This window comes from Castor canadensis, chromosome 14 (assembly GCF_047511655.1).
Source record: "Castor canadensis chromosome 14, mCasCan1.hap1v2, whole genome shotgun sequence".
NCBI lineage: Eukaryota > Metazoa > Chordata > Mammalia > Rodentia > Castoridae > Castor > Castor canadensis.
The window spans coordinates 78,506,665-78,528,429 of NC_133399.1; the positions used below are offsets into that span (position 1 = coordinate 78,506,665).

At 37.2% G+C, this 21,765-nt stretch overlaps 1 protein-coding gene across 11 annotated transcripts in view; it reads right to left on the minus strand.

The window, feature by feature from the left end:
* The window catches only part of Primpol (primase and DNA directed polymerase), a 33,054-nt gene extending 11,314 nt beyond the window's left edge, over window positions 1–21,740 (minus strand). For 2 of the 11 annotated variants that reach the window (XM_074054867.1, XM_074054863.1), the window contains exons 1-8: window positions 21,656–21,740; window positions 20,654–20,730; window positions 15,876–16,114; window positions 13,569–13,666; window positions 12,098–12,227; window positions 8,153–8,300; window positions 3,914–4,189; window positions 1,103–1,265 (exon numbers count right to left, since the gene is read on the minus strand). In XM_074054867.1, coding sequence (XP_073910968.1) covers window positions 1,103–1,265; window positions 3,914–4,189; window positions 8,153–8,300; window positions 12,098–12,227; window positions 13,569–13,666; window positions 15,876–16,055 — 995 coding nt within the window. In that variant the 5' untranslated portion in view covers window positions 16,056–16,114; window positions 20,654–20,730; window positions 21,656–21,740. The other 9 variants (XM_074054865.1, XM_074054866.1, XM_074054864.1 and 6 more) reach the window with 9 other exon arrangements.
* Between the last annotated feature and the right edge of the window lie 25 nt (window positions 21,741–21,765).

A 21,765-nucleotide genomic window follows, 5' to 3' on the forward strand; every position in this document is an offset into this window, starting at 1 on the left:
AGTCTGTCAACCACTATTTAGTTCTGACAAAATTGCCAGCCCAGTTAAGGCAAACGAAGGAAGATGACTTTCACACTTAAAAACTGACCAAAACATAGAACCTGAATGCACACAATAGATCTGACAAAAAATTAATTATATCACCATAATACAAAAGTTTTATTTACAATTAAATGTTGGCAAGTATTTGCAATACAATGTTGAATAGAAAAACCAGGTAACATAACCATATAAGCAAGAAATTTATTTGGTGGGGCCAGTGCTGGGATCAAATCCAGGACCTTGAGAAAGCTAGACAAATGCTCTACCACAAAGCTCTACCTGCTGCCTGAGAAATATTTTTTGAATAAAGGAGATATGTAAATTGTAAGTATGTATGTATATATGTGAAAAGAAAATGAGACATTAACAGTAATTATATTTTCAAAAATAATACAAGTGTTTTCTTCTTTACAGAAAGGATAATCATTTTAGAAAACTAGACAGTACATGAAATACAATAAAAAATGTAAGATGCTGGTGGCTCACACCTGTGATCCTAGTTACTTAAGGAAGATCGCAGTTCAAGCCAGCCTGAGACCCCATCTTCAAAATAACCAGAGCAAAATGGACTGGAGGTATGGCGGAGGGACTGGCTGCTTTGTGAGCACGAAGCCCTAAGTTCAAACCCCAGTCTCACCAAAATACATAAATAAATAAATAAAAATAAGGAGAAAACTAAGTGGTTAAAAATAGCTCTTTAGCTCTATTACTTTTCAGTTAACGGAGAAAAGAGAGTTTTAAGATGAACCTTCTTTTTCTTAAGCAAAATTAATTTACACATCTTAGATTTTAGCAATATATACTGCCTTTCACTGTTTTTTGTGGTACAGGGGTTTGAACTTGGGTCTACGCTTGAGCTACTCTGCCAGCCCTTTTTTATGAGTTTTTTCAAGATAGGGTGTCACAAATTGCTTACTATTTGCCCAGGCTGGCTTCAAACCTTGATCCTCCTGCTCTGTCTCTTGAGTAACTAGGACTACAGGTGTGAGCCACCAGTGCCTGGCTCACTGTTAACTAATATACATGAACACAGGATGATTTAGTTCCAATGACTACATACCTCACATTGCTGACCAAGGAAGTGAGGAAATACTGATTTTCTTCAGAAATATTTTTTGACTGTTTAGGAAAAAATTTGTTATCTTCAGCGACCTCCAAAGCCACACATTTTCCTATTTTTGATGACTTATACAGTCGAAAGTTTCTGTTTCTTGTATAAACTCCTACATCAAAAATTAATTTAAAAATGAATGCATGTTTTCTGTGACTTTTTATAGGCAGCAAATAAAAAATTACTTTTGTACAGAATTACTCTAGAAAGAATTATTTTCTATGTACAGCTGTATGTAAAATTAAGACAATATATAAAGATAAATTGAAATTGACATGAAAGACTTCCACATCCAGAAATAACAAGTTGGATTATTTTAGGACAACTCTTCTCCAACTGAGAACAAGTAGAAAAGCTAGACAAAATACCAGAAATAAAAAAGCTTGTGACTGTTGAGAGCTCCCAAGCAGTGAGGATTTGTGGTGTAAAATCCCAGAGAAAAGGGAAGCATCAAAAGAATCAAATATTATGAATAAATCTAACAAAAGATGTATAAGATTTCTAAAATTGTAAAAATTATGGAGAGAAACTAGAGAACACAAGTAAATGTGCATGGATTGAAACATTCAATGTTATAAAAGTGTCAGTTCTCCTCAAGTAACCTCAAAGGTCATTGCAATCCATCAGTTGTGAAAACTTGATTCTAAATTTTAAATGGAAGCACAAAAAGTCAAGAATAACCAAGAAATGTCAAAAAATAAAGCAGGAGGACTTATTTTACTGGATATGAAGACTTAAATCTACAGTGTAGTACTGGCACAAAAACTGATCAATAGAACAATGGAACAAAACGGAGTCCAGAAACAAACCAAAGTATGTATGGACACTGGATTCATGGCAAACGTGGCAGTGAGCAGTAGGAAAACAACAGTTACGTCAACAAATGGTGCTAAGATAATGAATTTGATTTCTTCACCCAATCAGCAAAAATCATTCCAAGTGGACTGTAGTTCTAAATATAAAAAGGTGAAACAATAAGTCCTCTAAACCACAAGCAAGAGAAGCAGAAGAAACTTCCACCACTGAGGAATACACTGATATGCTGGAGTATCACCACTATAACGTTAACGTTTAGTCACCAAAGACATCACTAAAAGGGTGAAAAAGCATGCTATGAACATATACTACATGATTTCAATTATAAAAAATATATAAAAAGACAGAACTAATCTATCATGAAAGAGGACAGAATAGTGGTTACTTTGGGAAAGAGGTTACTGCTTGGACAGGACATGGAGAGGTCCTGGGGTCTGGGCCATCTTTCCTGTCTAGGGTGGAATGGTGACAAGTGTGTTCATTTTGTAGTAATTCACTGGCCCAGACATTCACAAATTATGTAGTTTTCTACATGAGGATTATACTTCAATAACTTTTAAGACATATTTGCATGTACTATTAAATCTCTGAACTTTTCAAGAGTATAAGAAATGATTGCCCACCCTCTTTTGGAATATAAATAAATCTGGATATAGTGTTGAAATATGTCTTTCAAGGCTCTAAGGGAAATTTCTTTGCTGTTTAGGAATTTTTTTGTGTGTATCTGTGTGGTGCTGGGGTTTGAACTCAGGGCCTCACACTTGCTGGACGGGCAGGCGCTCTACTACTTGAGCCTCTCCGTCTGCCCAGAACCTAACTTTTAAGGACCGAACTTTCATGAATTAGGGTATCCTGTTTGAGGGTTTTATTCTGGGGTAGAGTATTTATTAGCCAATGCTGTTATTTCTGTATCAACTTCCTGGTACACATTTTCCTTAGTTTATTGTAAGCTTATCTGACCTGGAGCTGATGTTCTGCTAATTAGACGAACCTTGTCATTTAGAAGAATGTGCCTCCACTCATATCTCACATGCTTGTTCATACCCAAACCAGTAGTACACTGCATGTATCTGACCATACTTCCAAATCCTGGCACTTCACTGTCAGGGGCCCTAGAAAGGCATATAACACAGCAGGGAGCACGTCTTTAATCCTGCTCTGGGTCTGGAAATCTTGCCTATAATGTACACATACTTCCCCTTCAATGCTTAAACACTGACTCTGTACAGTGCTCAAATAGTCTATGGACAGAAGGTGCTCTTGGAGCTTCTCAAGTCACATGCTACGATCTCAGTATTAAAAATGAGGCTTGGTTCACCAAATTGGAGTCATTGCATTAGGGTCTTGACTGGCTGTGTTGAATCAGGCTGTGGTCTTGTCAACTAAGCGCTTCCTACATCCTCAGATTTGGAGATGAGAACCTGCATTAGCTGGAGTGAAGAAGTCACCAGTTTGACTGTAGCAGGAAAGCTGATGCAATGGCCCCTGCCACGACCAACAAGCCTGCCACTTCCACAAAGAAAGTGCTCAGCCTTACTTTGCCACGAGCACCATATTATATTGTGTCTGTTTTTAAAATTAATTTAACCTACATTAATTAACCTCTCACCAGCATTAGAGGGTGTGGGTCAACTGTCCCCTGTCAAAACTCTCTTGACAGGAATCCCGTGGTTGTCCTCAGAACACAGCTGGCCACAATCATTCTCTTTTGGAGCTCAAGCAAGCCTGGAGCTTCTGCTCCATAGACACCTCTCCAAACTCTCTGAATGGAAACCAGTCCATTCCCAGCTCCTGAACTCACTGATCGCATTCTGCAGATGGCCTGCATTGTCACTGTGGAGCAGTGGGGACAGCAAGAACCTAAGCATAATGACAAGCAGGCACTGACTTGCCTTCCACAGAGTGTACAGGCCAGTCTCATAGACAGCTGTCAGTGTTACTCACCCAGATCCACAAAAAGATGCTTTTCTCCTGTGCTATTCTTCACAACTAGAAATGAAAGATCTGGACTAGTTTGCTCAGCTGACCTGAGCCCCTCCAGTGTCTCTGAATTCTTTCCTACAGCCTTATCTGGGAACATTTTGTTACAAGAAATTCCTTGTTTTAATGGCTCTTCAGAAAAATGGGAAACTTCACGGTCTATTGTCTCCTGAATCCTGTCATCATCTTCCTTGGCAATTAAGTGAAGAGCAGGTTGCAAAATTTTTCTCACAAAATTACCTAAGGAAAAGAGGCAGCATATGATTACAACCTAATTCTTCTTTTCCACAAACCATAACTTAGTATCTAGGCACAAATTTACATGGGGCAATTTTACACAGTAAGGCTTATTTATTATTATTTTTAAAGTGAGTTGTTGTTGTAAGCTGTAACATGCCTCTCTTACTACTTCCTTCATTTTGTGCCATCTTTTACTTTTTCTATTCCCATTGGCAGGAGGGTAGGGTCAATTGTAAACAAATCATTTGCATGTTGCAAGTATGGGCCTGAGCCTGACATGCTGTCACCAAATATGCACCCTTTTATTAACACAAAGTAGGATGATCTTCATAAGCATTGACTAAGCAATGAGGGTCTGTATGAGGAAACTGTGCTGCCAGCCAGCTCTGAGAGGCTCTCTGCCATGCCCTCCAGGACTCAAAGCTCTCACAGCTCTTATGGCTCCTAAAATTGTCACACCATGCCCCAGGAACCCTGAATTGACAGCTCCAAGGTCACTGCTAATCTTGCCTCTCCCTCAAATGGTCACAGGTGAACTATGGCCTCAGGGCTAAAGTCCAAAACAAAAGCAACTGAGTTCATTTTGTACTCCAGCATTTATCCCATGTATTCTGAACAGCAGTGGTTCTATCTGTACCAGGGAAAGTTTGTAAGGCAATCTGCAACTTCTTCAAGATCACATGTGCTACTTAAACCATGAAATCAATTAATAATTTGGTTATTAATTGCTTCATGAATCACAATACTTCATAAATGAAATGAGTTAAGAAAAACTTAATTTAACCTCTAGAACTGGAGTAGTCTGGGTTTATTTGTCACTTTATTTACCAGAAAGGCTTAAATCCTTAAATCCTAACATATGCATGCTCTAAATTAAAAAATTTCTTTCTTTGAATTAGACTTAAATGATTCCACGTCTAGACTTAATTTCTTTTCTATTTAAAGAAACAAATCTATCTTCCTTCTTCCCTCCCTCCCTCCCTTTCTTATCTTGCTATGTAATGCAGACTGGCTTTGAACTCGAAATCCTGACTCTGCCTCCAGAGTGCTGGAATTACAGATATATGCCACCATGCTGCTCCAATTTCTTATAAATCACTAAATGTGCTAGGCATGACAGTCCACACCTATAATCCCAGCACTCAGGAGGCAGAGGCAGGGGGATTACAAATTCAAGGTCCGCCTCTGCTACAGAGTGAGACCCTGTCTCAAAAAAAAAAAAAATCAGTGATTGTAAACACTAAACACTACAAGAAAGCAAAACCATTTGACATAGACATGATTATTTCTAGAATGAAGAAGAAAAAATAAACACTGAGCCATATGACATATCAAAGGACAGCAAAACAATGTAAGCATAAATTGATATCAATTTTCCTGGAAACTTAAAATCACAATCTACTTGACCTTAGGCAGTAAGAGAAGTGACATCCTAGGCAATGAAAGAAGTGAGCCTGGGTTGCAAAGAAAGCTATAATTGTAGTGCTAAAGAGGCCCGCCTGCCTTTGATCCTTGGCAGGAAGCTTACACACAGGTCAGCCAGCCAGCATGTACACTGTCTCCCAGCAAACTTCTCTGCTGTCTCCTTCCCTAATCTAATCTCAATGCCCCCACTCCTCACCAGTCAGGGACTCTTATTGGCTGGGAAAAATTCAAAAGAACTAAGCATAGAACTCTCAGATACTATGGCAGAAGTATTTCACAGGTCAATTCTATGATCTCTTACACTTAACCTAATTTCTCTTTCGGAAAGGCTGACAATAGTAACTTGAAATGTCATCACAAGGTATACTGAGGGAGGGTAACTGAAGGGAGCATTTAGACTACTTAGGACCCTGTGCCTTTTATGAAGGCTGACTGCTTCTCACTTTAGCTACTCTGGACTATCCACTGCTTCCCAAATCAGCCACAAAGTCACATTTATGTGCTTTTGTTTATGCTGCTCTCTATGGCCACGAAAGCTTTCTTACCTTTGTCCACATGATGGAATTTTATCCAAAGCCCAGACTGAGTAATATCTGCAGCAGAAACTGCTAGTTACCTGACAAGTATCTATATTCTCCCCTTCTTCCCTAGCCACAGAGCCTTGATTTCTAACCTCGTGTCCACAGTCAGAAAGCACACTATGAGGAATAAAGAGGAATAGATAAAGAAAGATCTTGTCCAGGACTCTACTTTCACTCTGCCTTACATCTATGCATTCATTTGGCAAATAATTATTAACTGCTACTTATATTTATTATTGCTATTGTTATATTGATAACAATATTATTAATATGTGCTAAGCTCTGAAAATAATATAGTGAATAAAAAACAGCCCCTACCATAAAGAAGCATTAAGGAGACAGAGGAGAAGACAAAACAGGAAACTACCTCAGGAAGTGGTAAATGCTTTGACACAATAAGCACTGGACACTGCCTGCAACCCAGAACACCAACCTAAACCTTACGGATGGGGACATGACAAAAACAGCTTCTCAGAAGACTTGGGATCTACAGTGAGCTTTAATAGACAAGGTGAATCAGAGGGATGTCTATTCAGACAGCAGCAACAGAAAGTAGAAAGGCTCAAGGACTAGGAAAAGCATGTCTACGGCGGGAGCTAAGTGAGAGGAAAAAGTGGAGAAAGGACATCTGCTCTTTTTCCTGAAAGCAAACAATAATCTCTGTAAGCATTTGAGGCACACGAGTGATAAAATCAGCTTACTGTAGCTAGCTGACTGAATAAGCAGGTAGAGTAAAACATTCAGAGGTTGACTATGACACCAATACTTCTACTGGGTACCATTTGCTGACATACATCACAGGAGAAGGTCTGGGGGAAAGGGAGGAACTTGGTGTAGGACATGCTGAGTTTGAAGTGTCTGTGGGGATGGTTAGTAGGTAGATGGCTATATAAGTCTAGTGTCTAGAACAATCTTAGTTAAAGGTAAGATTTGAGAGTCATCAACACTGATGATAAGCAAAGCCATAACAGTGGGTGAACATCAAGTGTTAGAACAGACTGAGAAGAGTCAAGGATAGATTCTATGATTACTAATATCTAAGGGATGACAGGAAGAAACAGAGAAGCAATGTCCAGCTAAGTGAACAGAAAACAGGAAGATAACAGGAGCCTTGTGTACATACCACGCTAGGTATGTACACATATATACATACTTATATTAGGTATATGCAACCTAATATTATATGTATATTAGGTATATACAACCTAATATAGCACTTAGATTCCTAACATTTATGCCAGCCCTTTGGTGACTATGTTCATGCCTTTTACCCTAAGTGGTTATGATACTTGTAACTCTGAAATGGGTGCCTCTTACGTGAACTTCACTTAACTGTCTGCTCTTTAGAGCTAGGAATACTTGTCCTATCCCTGCGTTAATAAGTACTCAGAAATCTATATTTGTATTTGTATTTTGCCTTTTGTTTCTCCTGTGGACTGATTTCATTTTATACCTGAGCCAGTTCTCTAAATGTGCAATTATGGAACAAATATTCTGGTTACACTTTCAGGCTTATACATCTAGATTTCATTCTAACCCTGAAAGTCTGTCTGGAACAATAAGCAAGTCTTCCTTGATATGAGCTGGGACCTAAGTCCCAAAGCTAAGACTAATTCAAGGCTGAAGCAAAGGTCAGAAATCCAGATAAGGTTTAAAATGAAAGGACCGCTCATGAATTATCCAGAAAATTGATTGAAACGGAAACAATTATCAGGGCACACATGGCTAGCCCAGTATCTATGATAAGAGGCACTAATTCCACAGATGTTGTGAGCAGTTTAAACTAGAACAGATCAAGAACTATGGGGAAATGCTGAAAACATAAACTATCGCATTTTATTTTTTTTAGGATAAGGTAGCAAGCATAAAAACTGATACTTATAAAATTTCAAGAGGAATAGGAATATAGGAGTTTTTAATATAACTCCATGTTTTTTTTAAAAAGCAGTGTACTTACCAACATGAACATTATCTTTAAATGCTACATCATGGAGTTGAAATATTAAATGGCGGCTAAATTTTTCATCAGTGCTAGAATCCAAGTTGAAAACATCTTCAGCTGAACAATGAACATTGAATAACTCTTGAAGTGCTTTACAAACATGCTAACAACATAAGTAAAATGTAAATCATTCAAGGCTTGTGTTTTAAAATTTTTATGAGCAAAATTCAAATATCTTGGTACAAATAAGTTTAACTAATGTAAAAAAAGTAAAAAATAATTTTTTGGTGGTATTGGAGTTTGAACTCAGGACCTCACACTTGCTTAGACAAATTCTCTACCACTTGAGCCATACCACCAGCTCACACAAAATGTTCGAGATATCAGAATATTTACAATATAATAATCCTAACCAATTTACATATAAATTGAAATAAACTCATTTTAAAGTTATTATGCATGTTTATTTTTTTTAAATCCACAGGATTAAATTTTCAGGATTAAAAAGGCCTTCTGAAAGTCAATTCACATAGCAACCTCTAAAATCATGCTAAAATATTTTTAATCGTATTTTAAGTATTTTTTGAGTTAAAGGTCACTAATTCATTTTTTATAGTTTTAATCATTAGAAAATTTCTTATTCATATTGAGCCCATATCAGCCTGTAAGTATATAGCCTCTGCTGACATTGATAGTAGGAAGCAAGCACACAGCTAGAAGTCTAACATTCTCAGTCACACAGAGTAAGTTTGAGTTTTGGCTCTGCCACCAGCTCTGTGATTCTGGTCAAATCTCAACCCTGCATTCTTCAACTGCTACTGGGAATAATACCAACCTAACTTTTGTAGTTGTTATAAGGAATGAAATGAGAATAAGGAGTTAGCACAGGGCCTGGCACACTAACTAGCAAAATGTATGTGAAATTGTCTGCCAGCTACCTAGATACCTACTAGTTACACAATTCATTGTATTTGTTGACATTGTTATTTGTTTTATTAGAACAAAGTCCCCTTCACAATATCTGAGCTTACTTTCTTTAGTAAATTCTCACTTTCTCAGAGAAGGCTCCCATCTACATCAAATTCCCACTATACATTCTATCTCTTTGTAGTACTTACACAGCTGAAATTTTACACTAATTTGTGTTATTGTGACATCTCTTCCCTCTGTATTATAGAATGTATCTCCCAACATCTGTCCTCTTCTGCAGAAATAGAATCTTGATTTTTAGTGAGATAAGAGGGCCTCCAGAATAAAGACTGTTTCCAAGACTCCTTTATAGCACGCTGTGGCCATGTGACTAATTGTGGCTAACAGGATGTGAAAGAAGGAAAGTATGCCATTTCTAAGTTATACTCTTAAAGGTAGGGGCATGCCCTTCCCTTCTCCTTTTTTACAGACTAGAATGTAGAATTTTGGACAATGTGAAGAAGATAACACTTTTGAAATAGCAAAGCAAGAAATCTAATCCCTAACACAGTGGAACCACATTGGATGTTCCATCAGAGAGACATGTTTCTCTCTTGCTTGAATCACTTTAATTTTGGATCTTGCCTATGGCAGCTAAGTCAATGCTAACTTATTATTCTCCATTAGTCTAAAAATTCTATGAAGTCAGAAACCATGTCTCTCTTGGCTCACCATTGTATTCCTAGAGCCCAGGCACAGAGCTCAAACCTAGTAGAAAAGAAAATTTTTTGATAGATGAATAGAGTTCCATCATACTTTGGAGCTATAGAGAATAAACTTAATGACTTTTTAGCTAATATAAGTAATCCAATTCCCCTAAATGCTTTCCCAAGTTAAACTTTAAATAGAATGTGTATAGCTATTTAAATAATTAAGTTATAAATCTAAGTTAAAAATAGATGATTACCTTGAGCAATGTTACCTGACAAATGCTTTTGCACAAGAATTCATCCTAATTGGTCTTATCAAAATTTATCATTTATGTCATTGAGCCAAAGGGTATTGACATTACAGCCACTTGTTAATAATCAGTTATTTATTAACTAGCTGTTAATTTAAAGATAAATGCTAACCTAATTTATGCTTCTTCAAACAGACTCAAATGAAAAGTACTTACATTATAACATTGTTATAGGTGAAATAACCAATAAATAAAACTAATTTCAAGATAATTATTTATCAAAGCATTGTATGAAATAAATAATATGAACTGTTTTAGCAACATGGTATGTTTTTAAATGTTATATAATTTTAAACTTCCATTTCCATAATCTTTTCTGCAGGTTACTTGTTCAAGGTTTATTTGAGTAAGGTGATACAAGGAATTAGGGAGAAAAATTTAAACACTTAAATATTTTTGCAACATTTGTTTACTAATCTGTGTTACAAGTGGGTTTTATACTAGTGTTGATAATAGAATGTGCTACTTTGTTAATAGTCCTACCATATTTAAGTGTGAAAATCTCTGAATCTTATTTCCTCACAAACCACAGAAAACCTACATAAGAAGTCCTGCACACCAGAAAAAATCAGTATTTATGAATTACTGAAAACATAATTAAGGTTAAAAATTAAGTCCAATGAGCTGGGCACCTATGGCTTATGCCTGTAATCCTATCTACTCAAGAGGTAGAGATCTGGAGGATTGTGGTTCATCACCAGCCCGGGAAAACAATTTGTGAGACCCCATCTCAAAAATACCTAACACAAAAAAGGGCTGGTGGAGTAGCTCAAGTGGTTAAGTGCCTGCCTAGCAAGTGTGAGGCCCTGAGTTTAAACTCTAGTCCCACTACCCCCAAATGAAGCCCAACATACCAACTACAATGAAATTAAGCATTTATATTTATTCTAAAGGATTCAATGGCTATCTTCAGAAAAGTATAACTGGTTTTGGTTTGAGGATTAAGGAGGATTTTACCTATATTTTGCTTCAAACCAGGAGAAAGCTAACATTCTCTATGTATTTTAAAGTACTTGCACCCATTTTCCAAATAAATTAAAAATCAAACATGTAATTGGCATACATCCTTTATCACAACAATTTTAATTTGGATGTAGTTTTAAAGTTCCAAAATTATTTTTATAAAATTATTAGTCAGTTAACACTAAAAGAAAAAATAATCAGTAGATGTTAATACATACTCTGAGATCAAATAATAGTCAATACAATTGTAATATAACTTCATGTAACACCATCATAATTTTTTAGAAACAATCCCAATATAACTTAACTGCATAAGCTCTTTTCAGTGACTTCCTGGTTGATACAACAAAATTTAAAATAAATACTATAGGGGGGAGAGGGAGGAGGCAGAGTGGGTGGTAAGGGAGGGGGTGGGGGCAGGGGAGAGAAATGACCCAAGCATTGTATGCACATATGAATAATAAAAAAATAAAAATTAAAAAAAAATAAATAAAATACTATAACTACACTTTTTTCTCTCAGAAGAAAACAGAAATACCTGTATTTCTAGACTAGGTTTTTGCCAATAACTAGCTATGAGACCTATGGAGGCACTGGTCTCTTGCAGGTCTTAATTTCCTCATTTATGAAGGCACAAGATATAAGTTCCAAAACTCCCAGCAGGTCAAAATTCTGCTGCTATTTTTAGCAAAGTCTCCTTGAACTTTGTCTCAGAACCCAAGCTTTAAAGTGAAAATCACAGACCTTGACCACAGCTTGCTATTTATAATGGAAGTGAGAGAATTAATACATAATTTAAAACCAGAAAATCCCCAAGCTGTCACCTTTCTCAAATATTTTTAACCAGATATAGCAATATTATAAAATATGTGGACACAAGTTGAGTTTTCATCTCTTTTCACAGTTTACTTGAAATAATATTACAAAATGAAAGTCAAAAGAAAAAGTAGCAGGAAAAAGGAAGAAAAATACAGAACCTATATGACATATGCTGGATTCATGAATGAGTAAGTGAATGAGGAAATGAATGGAAAGATATAAAACAAAAACTTGAGTTTGTCACTTACCTCTATTAGTAATGCAACCATCTTTTTCCCATCATATCCTGGATTGGCCAATTTGTTAAATTCCAAATCAAAATAAAGCTTGCACACAGCATTTTCAGGGATAACTTCGTAACAGTGCAAGAGAGTTTTTCTAAATTAAGTAATTCAAGATTGATAGATTTATTTCTTATACCTTTTAAATCATGGAATATCTCAAATATAGTGTTGATTGTGCTTTAGCTATATGTAACTATGAAATAATAAATTACTAAAGAGAATGTGTCCACAATAAGTTATGGCTCACAGTATCAAGAGTTTCCACTAAAAATGATATAACAATCATACTCTGATTTGTTTAACTGGGAAATAAGGTCAGTCTTATGGTGTTACTTATTCGCAGATGACTTTAACACTGTGTAATGCCTCTATTTTGTGGTATCATCAAGAAATAAATTTTGTTTGAGAAAAGACTGTTCTTTGTCAAATTGGGAGTCCCAAGACCACATATTCTTGGGATGCCATGACTTTTCCATGAGAATTTTCAAATTTTATATTTTATTAGGAAGATGACATTTTAAAAACTGCTTTAAAAAAAAAAAGACGCTAATCTGAATCACCTGACTTCAATAAGCTTCCAATGCTCACATTTGCAGCTATATCCTTGCTGGCATGGGAGAAATGACTTTGCCATGTAATAAGAATACATAATTGCACATGATGACTCAAAATGTAAATGATAATTTGGGCTAAGTGAAATTTGAGTGCTGTTCTACACAAATAAAGGGTCAGTAATAACTTGAAGAATAAAAAGTGATGAGAGATTTGTATCATGTGACACAGTAGTACAGGATCTGAAAATACAACTCAGGTGCACACATGAATTCTATAACAGTACAACATTTATGTTGCAAGATGAGACTTAGGTTCAGCAAAACAGCATCAGTCACATTAAAAACTTTAATTCACCTCTAACTGGTACTCCATGTACACAAACATGAGTAAATCTAGTTTTGTAATTGAAACTACTTGAGCAAAATTATAATTAAAGTATTTTACATTAATACAGGGCATCTATATTAACTTACTCTTCTTTCCTATACATTACTCAGGTCTAAGAAATAGGTAAATACAACACTCAGATAAAGCACATATTTCTTTATTAGGTAATTAATAAGGTAAGCATTCACTTATAATTAATAGTACACTATAATATTTTCTTGCAAAAGAGAAACTTCACAAAATTCCTTTAAATACACTCGTGTGTTTGTGTGTGTGTGCACACGCATGTGTGTGATTTCCTCCCACACCTGGTGAGATAACTGAGTGTTGCTAAGACAAGGGAACTCCAGAACTCAATACTGATAGTGATGGCATAAATTGTATGTGGTCAGAAACTGTGAATGTCAATTTAGCCTCACTTAATTTCACCAAAACTACTAGACAAAGAAATCAACCTTTAGCTTAATGTACTGTTCTGTTACAAACTACTTACCTGGATTTATAGTAAAACCAAAGTTGAGTGTAGGTTGTTACAAGGTAAACACGCTGTCCATCTCCCACTTTGCATTCCAAAGCAAACACATGCACATTCTGGATAAAATTTAAAATAATATTAAAAAATGTGTGATACCCAAATCTAAATTCATCTGTAGCTACAAAATGTTCATAAAGAATTTTATCAGTGAAGAGGGTAGAAGTACATTGCGTGCACACATGAAGACAGCATAATGAAACCTAACAAACACTGCTTGAAGTGGGGGAGGTAAAAAAACAGAAGGGAGGGGGTGAACTTGTTCCAAGTACACTGTATTCATCTAGGGAATTATCACATTGAAACCCCCTGGTACTATCAATGTACGCTAATTAAAATAAAATAATGCAAAATATAAAATTAAAAAAAGAATTTCACCATTCAAGTCTTCAGAAACTGGAATATGAACATTATATTGTTAAAAACACCATTCAAAATCTATTTACATTTATTCATTTTTAATCATACAGATAATACACGTACAAGATGAAAACAAGACAAAAAAATAAATGAAAGAACAAAAAAGAAAAAAGATGGAAACAAATACACTATCCAGGTTAGAAGGAAAAAACCATTCTTAATTCTACTACTCTAGTTTAATTTCCTGTGACAGTTTTATTTCTTAGTTTATGAAATTAGTCAAAACTACCTAAACATTACTATAAATGATTCGACTGAAATTAATTTAAAAATTCTGTAATACACATAAAAATGCACATGGAATAAATTTTTTACAGATTACTACAGCATTGAACTAAATAAACTGTCAGGCTGCCACCATACAGAGCCTCTTCTAATAAAGGCATAAGTGATACACGTACACCTTCTTTTGTTTCTACTTAGCTAAAGGTAGCTGTTGAAACTATTTTCATTTTCTTTCTTTCTTTTTTTTTTGTGGTTCTAGAGTTTGAACTCAGAGCCTTGTGCTAGCAGCTTTGCCACTTAAGCCACACCCCTAGGTCTTTTTGCTTTAGGTTTCTTTTTTTTTTTTTTTTTTTTTTTAGGTATTTTTCAAATAGGGTCCCACAATTATGCCCAGGCCAGCCTGGTTGGACCGTGATCCTCCTATTTATGTTTTCTGCATAGCTGGGATGACAAGTACATGCCACCATGCCCAGTTTTTATTGATTGAGATGTAGTCTTGCTAACTTTTTGCCAAGGCTGGCCTCGAACTGAGGTCCTCCCAGTATCTACCTCCCAGTAGCTAGGATTACAGGTGTAAGCCAGGGTGCCTGGCTCTTATTTTCATTTTCATGTGTGAGCAATCACAGAAAGACTCAGGTGTCTGACCCTCCTAAAAATCTTTTTCAAATAAATTTTGCAGATGTGATTGCCAAGTCTGGCAAGCATACCTCATCTTTTTAAAAAATCCAAGTGCAAATGAATCTGTATTTTAACTTCTGACACCTGAATTAGATTTATACAAAATGAGAAGGCTTTTCTTATATTTCCTAAATTATTCTGATGATATCTGAGTGAGCATCTCCTCACCAGGGGAAGAAATTTCCTCTCCCAAATCTTAAACACTTTGAGCTGCTACCTAGCATCAATGACAAGAACCCTAGCATATTTCAGTTAGATTTCATATATGAACCTTATCTTTTCATATTCCCCAAGCACCCAACAAACACAGGATGTTAAACATACATCTACTGCTTGATCATTTCAGTTTTGCTTTTGAGCACCATGCTCTTTGCAGGGCTTTCATGTATCAAGCATGCCTTCCTCCCACTTGCTTTATGTGTTGGCAATAATTATAATCCTTCTTCCTCTAGGCACAGATTCACTTAAATGCTATCACACATTATAAGATGCACTTTATTTTTGTTGCTGGTACTGGGGATTGAATTCAGGGCTTCACACTTGCTAAACAGGTGCTTTACTGCTTAAATCATGCCTCCAGTCCTACAATGCATACTTTTTAAGCTAATTAGGATGAATAAGTCATTCATTCTCATTATTAATATAAACTGGGGCTTCGGGCATGGCTCAAGTGGTAGTGCAATTGCCTAGCAAGTGTGAGGCCTTGGGTTCAATCCCCAGTAATAAAAACAGGTGTGTGTGTGTGTGTGTGTGTGTGTGTGTGTGTGTGTGTGTATAAAATGATTAATGATTCAAAGGGATATTTTTCCTAAACCATGTGATACTAAGATTGCCATTATATTCTCTTGGTAGAGTAAATTGGCTGAAAGGAAGATAGCCTTTTTTTAAAAAAAAATCTTGAGCTATAGTTGCTCTTAAAAAAAAAAAAAAGGATGAGGTAATTACCTCTTTACAGCTTTTAACAAAATTGAAAGCTTGGTTTTGTCGATGAAATAGCTTCCAAATGGAGGGTGGATCCTCTGTCTTGGACAATCTTGGTCTATACACTGAGGACAATGGTTTCCTCTCATAGTGAGATGCTCGTTCCTCAATTTTCTTCAGTTTTGCTTCCCATTTTTCCATCATTGGTTCAAAAGTATGAAGAGAATAAATCCAATCTCACATAAGCTTTCTATCAATTACTACTAAAAGAAACACATGAAAAGGGCATCAATTTCTTTGCTCAGACTACCTTCTGTCTGATAAAATTTCAAGCCTCATTTCTTGACATTTATGTATTTGCTTGACTTACATTTTATTCTTTGCACAAAGTTTTAGCATAGAATAAGAACAGGGATAGTTATAAGAAATCCTTAGATCCTGGTTCTTTTATCTAATAGTGTAATGACCATGGAAAGGTTAACATAGCTCCCTGAATCTTGGTTTAATCAACTGTAAAATGGGACTCAATACCATCTTGAACATTTTATGTAGTACCCTGAGGATAAATGTAACAAGACATATGAAAATGTCTTCTAAATTATAAAGCCTCATTAAATGTAAGTGCTTTCTGAATCATTAATGCTTTTATTAAAACATTTTATTGCATCAGGTGCTGCCTAACTGGTTCATTGGTGGTACTACCTTGGCCACACTTTTGTGGTATTATTTCTTAGGTTAGAGTTCACTTCAAGGCACTGATGACAACTCTTAGTTCCCTTTTCCTGTTTCTGATACTCCTCTTTCTCCCAACACAACTATTAAGAAGTTAACTCTCTTCTAAGAATAGCTTTTTTTTTTTTTCTTTTCCATTTTTCCCAGCAAGGGATGCCATCTAAGCTCACCCTCATGCTGACTGTGGGCTTGGTCATGTGACATGCTTGGGTCAATGGCACACTGACAAATGTGAAAGAAACAGAGTTTTAACATGTGTTTTGCATCAGATTTGGCTCTCCTGGAGTCCTCCCCTGAGACCACCATGCTATGACTCTAGTCTGATGGAAGATGACAGATCATGGGGGGAGAAGTAAGGCATCTCAGTCAACAGCTGGCACCAACTATCACACATGCAAGTGAGGCCATTTTGGATCATTCAGCCAACATCTGAATTTGACAAATGAGCAACACTGAGTGAAGAGTCCAAAACCTACAGAAGTGCCCAGCCAACCACAGAACTGTGAGAAACAATTAATTCATTTGACTTTTTAAACCAGTAAATTTAGAGTTGGCTTTCACACAAAAACAGATTAACTGATAGTCTCCCTCTTCATGAATATTATCTATGCCTTAAGTTACTATGTACAAAACAGATATGTTAGTTTCTAAGTGAAACAATAATATATACTGAAGAATTTGAGGATAAAAACAGCATTGTTTTTGTTTTGAATTTTAGCAGAAAACTTTGCAGCAAAACTCTTTGGCAAATGATATATTCCTGAAAGGAAAAACATAATCACCTTAAAAGATTTAGAGAGGAGCCAGGTGCTGGTGGCTCATGCCTATAATCCTGGCTACTCAGGAGGCAGAGATCTGGAGGATCACAGTTCGAAGCCAGCCCCAGCAAATAGTTCGTGAGACCCTATCTCAAAATAAGGTTGCTGGAGTGGCTCAAGTTGTAGGCCCTGAGTTCAATCCCTAGTATCGGGAAAAAAAAAAATAAAAAGATTAAGAGAAAGTAAGAATATCATGAGCTTTAAGGGGAAAATGGCATATTATCATAGGTTTCAAAACTGACATCAACCACAACAGGCCTAAGAAAGATGATTCTCTCAGAGTTATACCTAATCAACAAGGAAGTCATTATAAACAAAGAAACAGAAACATAATTCTAGATGTGGCAACCTAAGTTTCATAATAGATAGGCCTGGGAATTGGATTGAGGAAATGGGGCAAGTAAAAAAAAAAAAAAGCTTTAACTTGTCAACACAAGGTGCTAGAGCTGCATATTAGTAAATGGATTCTGAGTATTTAATCTGCTTCACATATAGATAAAAATCTATAATATACAGATAATCCTAATTGAGAAACTAACTTTATTCTATAAAATTTATTAACTTTTTTTTTTTTTTTGTGGTACAGGGGCTTGAACTCAGGGCCTTCACCTTGAGCTACTCCACCAGCCTTATTTTTGTGAAGGGTTTTTCAAGATAGGGTCTGAAGAACTATTTGCCAGGGCTGGCTTCGAACCACGATCCTCCTGATCTCTGCCTCCTGAGTAGCTAGGATTACAGGCTTAAGCCACTGGCACCTAGCTCAAATTTATTAACTTTTAACAAAGTCTCCTGAATAGTGGAGAAAATAAACACAAAATGCAATCATTTCTGAATCAGCATCTAACCATAACTGATGAGGAATGACCATGTGGACATTCACATCTAGTGACACTGAAATCTTATCAGGAAAAATATCTTATCAGTGTTTTTTGTAAAAATCTAGTATGACAGTAGGAGTGTGTCACACATGAAAGTCATGGACTCACAATGGAAAACCAGTTGAAGATTCACTGGCCTGGGAAAACCATAAGCAACAACAAAGGGCGAAAAGTTCAGTATCTATCGTGCCCCCGAGTTCCTTGCACATCTTCATATTTTTTGATTTTATTTATTTATTGATTGATTGATTGATTGTAGCACTGGAGTTTTAAAATCAGGGCCTCCCACTTGCTAGGGAGGCCTTGACCACTTGAGCCATTCCACCAGGCCTGTTTTTGTGTTGGGTATTTTCAAGATATGGTCTTGTGAACTATTTGCCCGGGCTGGCTTGGAAATGCAATCCTCTTGATCTCTGCTCCCAAGTGGCTAGAATTACAGGCATGAACCACAAGCACCCAGCTACAGCTGGAAATTTTTAACAGCTGGGATGAGAGTCCGAAAACTGGGGCTTGAACTATTTCAGTAGAATGGCTGAGTCACAAAAGCAAAGGAAATAGAGAAGAGGAACGCATGTGGCATTTGGGACTATCATATTCCTTATCTCTACCCTGTGGGAGAATATGTCATCATATTAGAAGTGCTTTTAATTCCTGATGGGGAAGAAGTGCTGTTGCTCTTTTATATAATTATACATCAAATATATAATTTTATATAATTATACATCAAATTTTATATAATTATACATCAAAATTATACTATTTTTGGTAGCAGTTTCCAATTTCCAAAGGAAAATATGTGTATTTTAAAGAGAAGGTTTAGAGAGCTCTATTATTTATTTCTTAACACTGCACCAGAATTTATTTAACCATATTTGATAGCATTTGGTTGAGCTAGAAAAAAGTCCTTTCACAGTAACTACAAGAGGGAGAAAGGAGCAAAATATCTCAGATCCATGTAGCCCTAGCTTCTCTGGGGGCTCACCCAACTAGGACTCTGATGGCCAAGTTCCCAGGAGCAGCTGGACTTGGGGGAGGGGAGTACATATTCACTGGCAGTAGGAAATACCTGAAGCTGACTTGCCATAGTTTCAGTTTCTTTCTAGCCAGTTTCAGTTTCTTCCTTTTTTTGTCTAATCACTGATCAACCCCTATTTCCCAACTCCAACTTCTCCCTCTACCCTGAGATTAGACTTACCAAAATTTTTGTTTTCTGTCAATGTTCTAGCTCTAGTATTTGGTAATGTTCTGGTTTTTTGGGGTTTTTTTGTAGCAATACTGGTGTTTGAACTCAGGGCCTACAACTTGAGCCACTCTACCATCCTTTTTCTGTGATGGTTTTTTCAGGATAGGGTCTCGGGAACTATTTGCCCAGGTTGGCTTTGAACCACTATCCTCCTGATCTCTGCCTGCTGAGTAACTAGGATTACAGGCATGAGTCACTGGCATCCAGCTTTGACTGTTTTCTTAGCACCATCCATTGTACAGCCTCTGGTAATGCTATCTCTCCCACTGCTTAAGTATTCGTCTTTAAAGTATACGATTAAAATTTACTTACAGAAATATTGTTATGTAAGTTTACTTTCTGGATGAATAACACCTTAAGAAATTAAACATAACTGACTGACTCCACCCCCCCCCACACACACTTCAGTCACTTTGCCTGTCTATGCTTGAACAGAAGTAACTCATATTTAAGTTTCCCCAAAACCGGATAGGTAAGAAACCCAAAACATGATAGTATTTGTTGTCCCCACTGCAGAGGAATATGAGAAGGGGATCAGGAACCAGTTAAAAGGTCAGTTAGAGATGAATCAACTTGGGATGTAACACATTTGTACATGGAAACAATGCTAGGAATCTATATAGCTATCCTTATCTCAGCTAGCAAAAACGCTTTCTCTTTCTTATTATTACTCAGACTTTCCCTTCAACAAAATTAGAGATAAGGGCAGAACAGATTCTGCCTGGAAGAGAGGGGGTTTGGAGGGAAGCCAGCGGGGAGAAATGACCCAAACAATGTATGCACATATGAATAAACGAATAAAAAAATTTCCCCAAACCTACAGTAAGGGATATGGAAAGATATAGCACTATTTTTTCTTTCCAGTTCTTCCTTTCTGTCCTCCACATGGGTCTACCATCCTAAGAGCCTGCAAGAGTAATCACCTTAAACCATTTTTATAACTCTTCATAAGGATACTCATTAACTACTCACTGTATCACTCAATTCACATTTTACAGTATCTCATGAACTCTAAACTCCCCTCCACAATCTGGCTCAGAATTCCTTTCAGCTTTCTCACCAAATGAATAAAAATAACCACTCCCTGTTCCTGGACCACTTTCACAGCCCTCTTACTCCGGTTTCTCTCACCTGGAAGCCCTCACATTGCTTTTCCTGAATCCTTCCCTTCAAGGCCTGGACCAAGTTCTGCCGCCTCAAGGACACGTCTGTAAAGAGAAATTACAGGGCTCAGCCAAAGACATTGCCTCTAGCCAATTTGCTATGAGTAAAGCTCCTCTAGACTAAGTAAATTAGTACAGCTCACAAGAAAAAAGAAAACTGCTGAAGCTTTCTCTTAAGTATCATTTAGGTAAGACAGTTCAGCATAGGTCCGGGTGTGGGCATCTCAATCGGGTAAGGAGGACTTGGTCCACCATACTACTCCCTTCCTTGTGAATTATTGCCTTGCTGAACCAAGTAGGGTTGAGTGGGTTCTAGTCCTCAGTTTCCTCCTAGTAGACAAAGGACTGCCCAACACCAGTCTTGGCTCAATTTGGGAAGAACAAAGAAAGGCCTAAGTTTTATTTCTGGGATCTGAGAACTGGAATTCCTACCTACAAGTGTTGCTTAAAGGACAAAACAGTAAAATCGAAATGTACATTCTTACGAAAATGCAAGAGCATGGGGTCAGCACTCAATAAACGGCAACCCTCTGCATTACCATGTACGTTTATATGCAGAGTAGTCCTTGACTCGCACTTGAATCGCAAAGGCACTCGAGGCAAGTTGGTCTGTCAGCGTCCCTGATTTGTGAAGAGAACATCTTAAACTCTTGAACTCTGGTGCAGAACTCTGAGCTCACGGGCTGTACATTTTCTGCGAAAACGTATCGTAGTTTGCATCAACATCTGAAACTGGTCGTGACCCAAAATAGGCCCGGAGCCAGCAGGGAGCTGCAGCCTGTTGTTGACTTAAGGGCAGGGAACGGCGGGGAACTAAGGAAAGCCCTAGGGTCACTTGAGCGGAAGCGGAGAAAACCACCGCGGGTCTCGGCCAGCTTCCCTGCCTCCGGGAGCCCAGACCAGCACCAGCCGAGCCCACTCTTCACTGCCCCCGGGACCAGGCACCGCTTGCAGGTCTTACTAAAATTACCTCAGGAAACCAGCGCCGGTGGAACAAGCCCGCGGATCTTCAGCAGATGGCCGAATCCCGCCTTCAAACCCAGCGCGGGGGCGGGGCCAGCGCGGGGGGGGCGGGGCTTC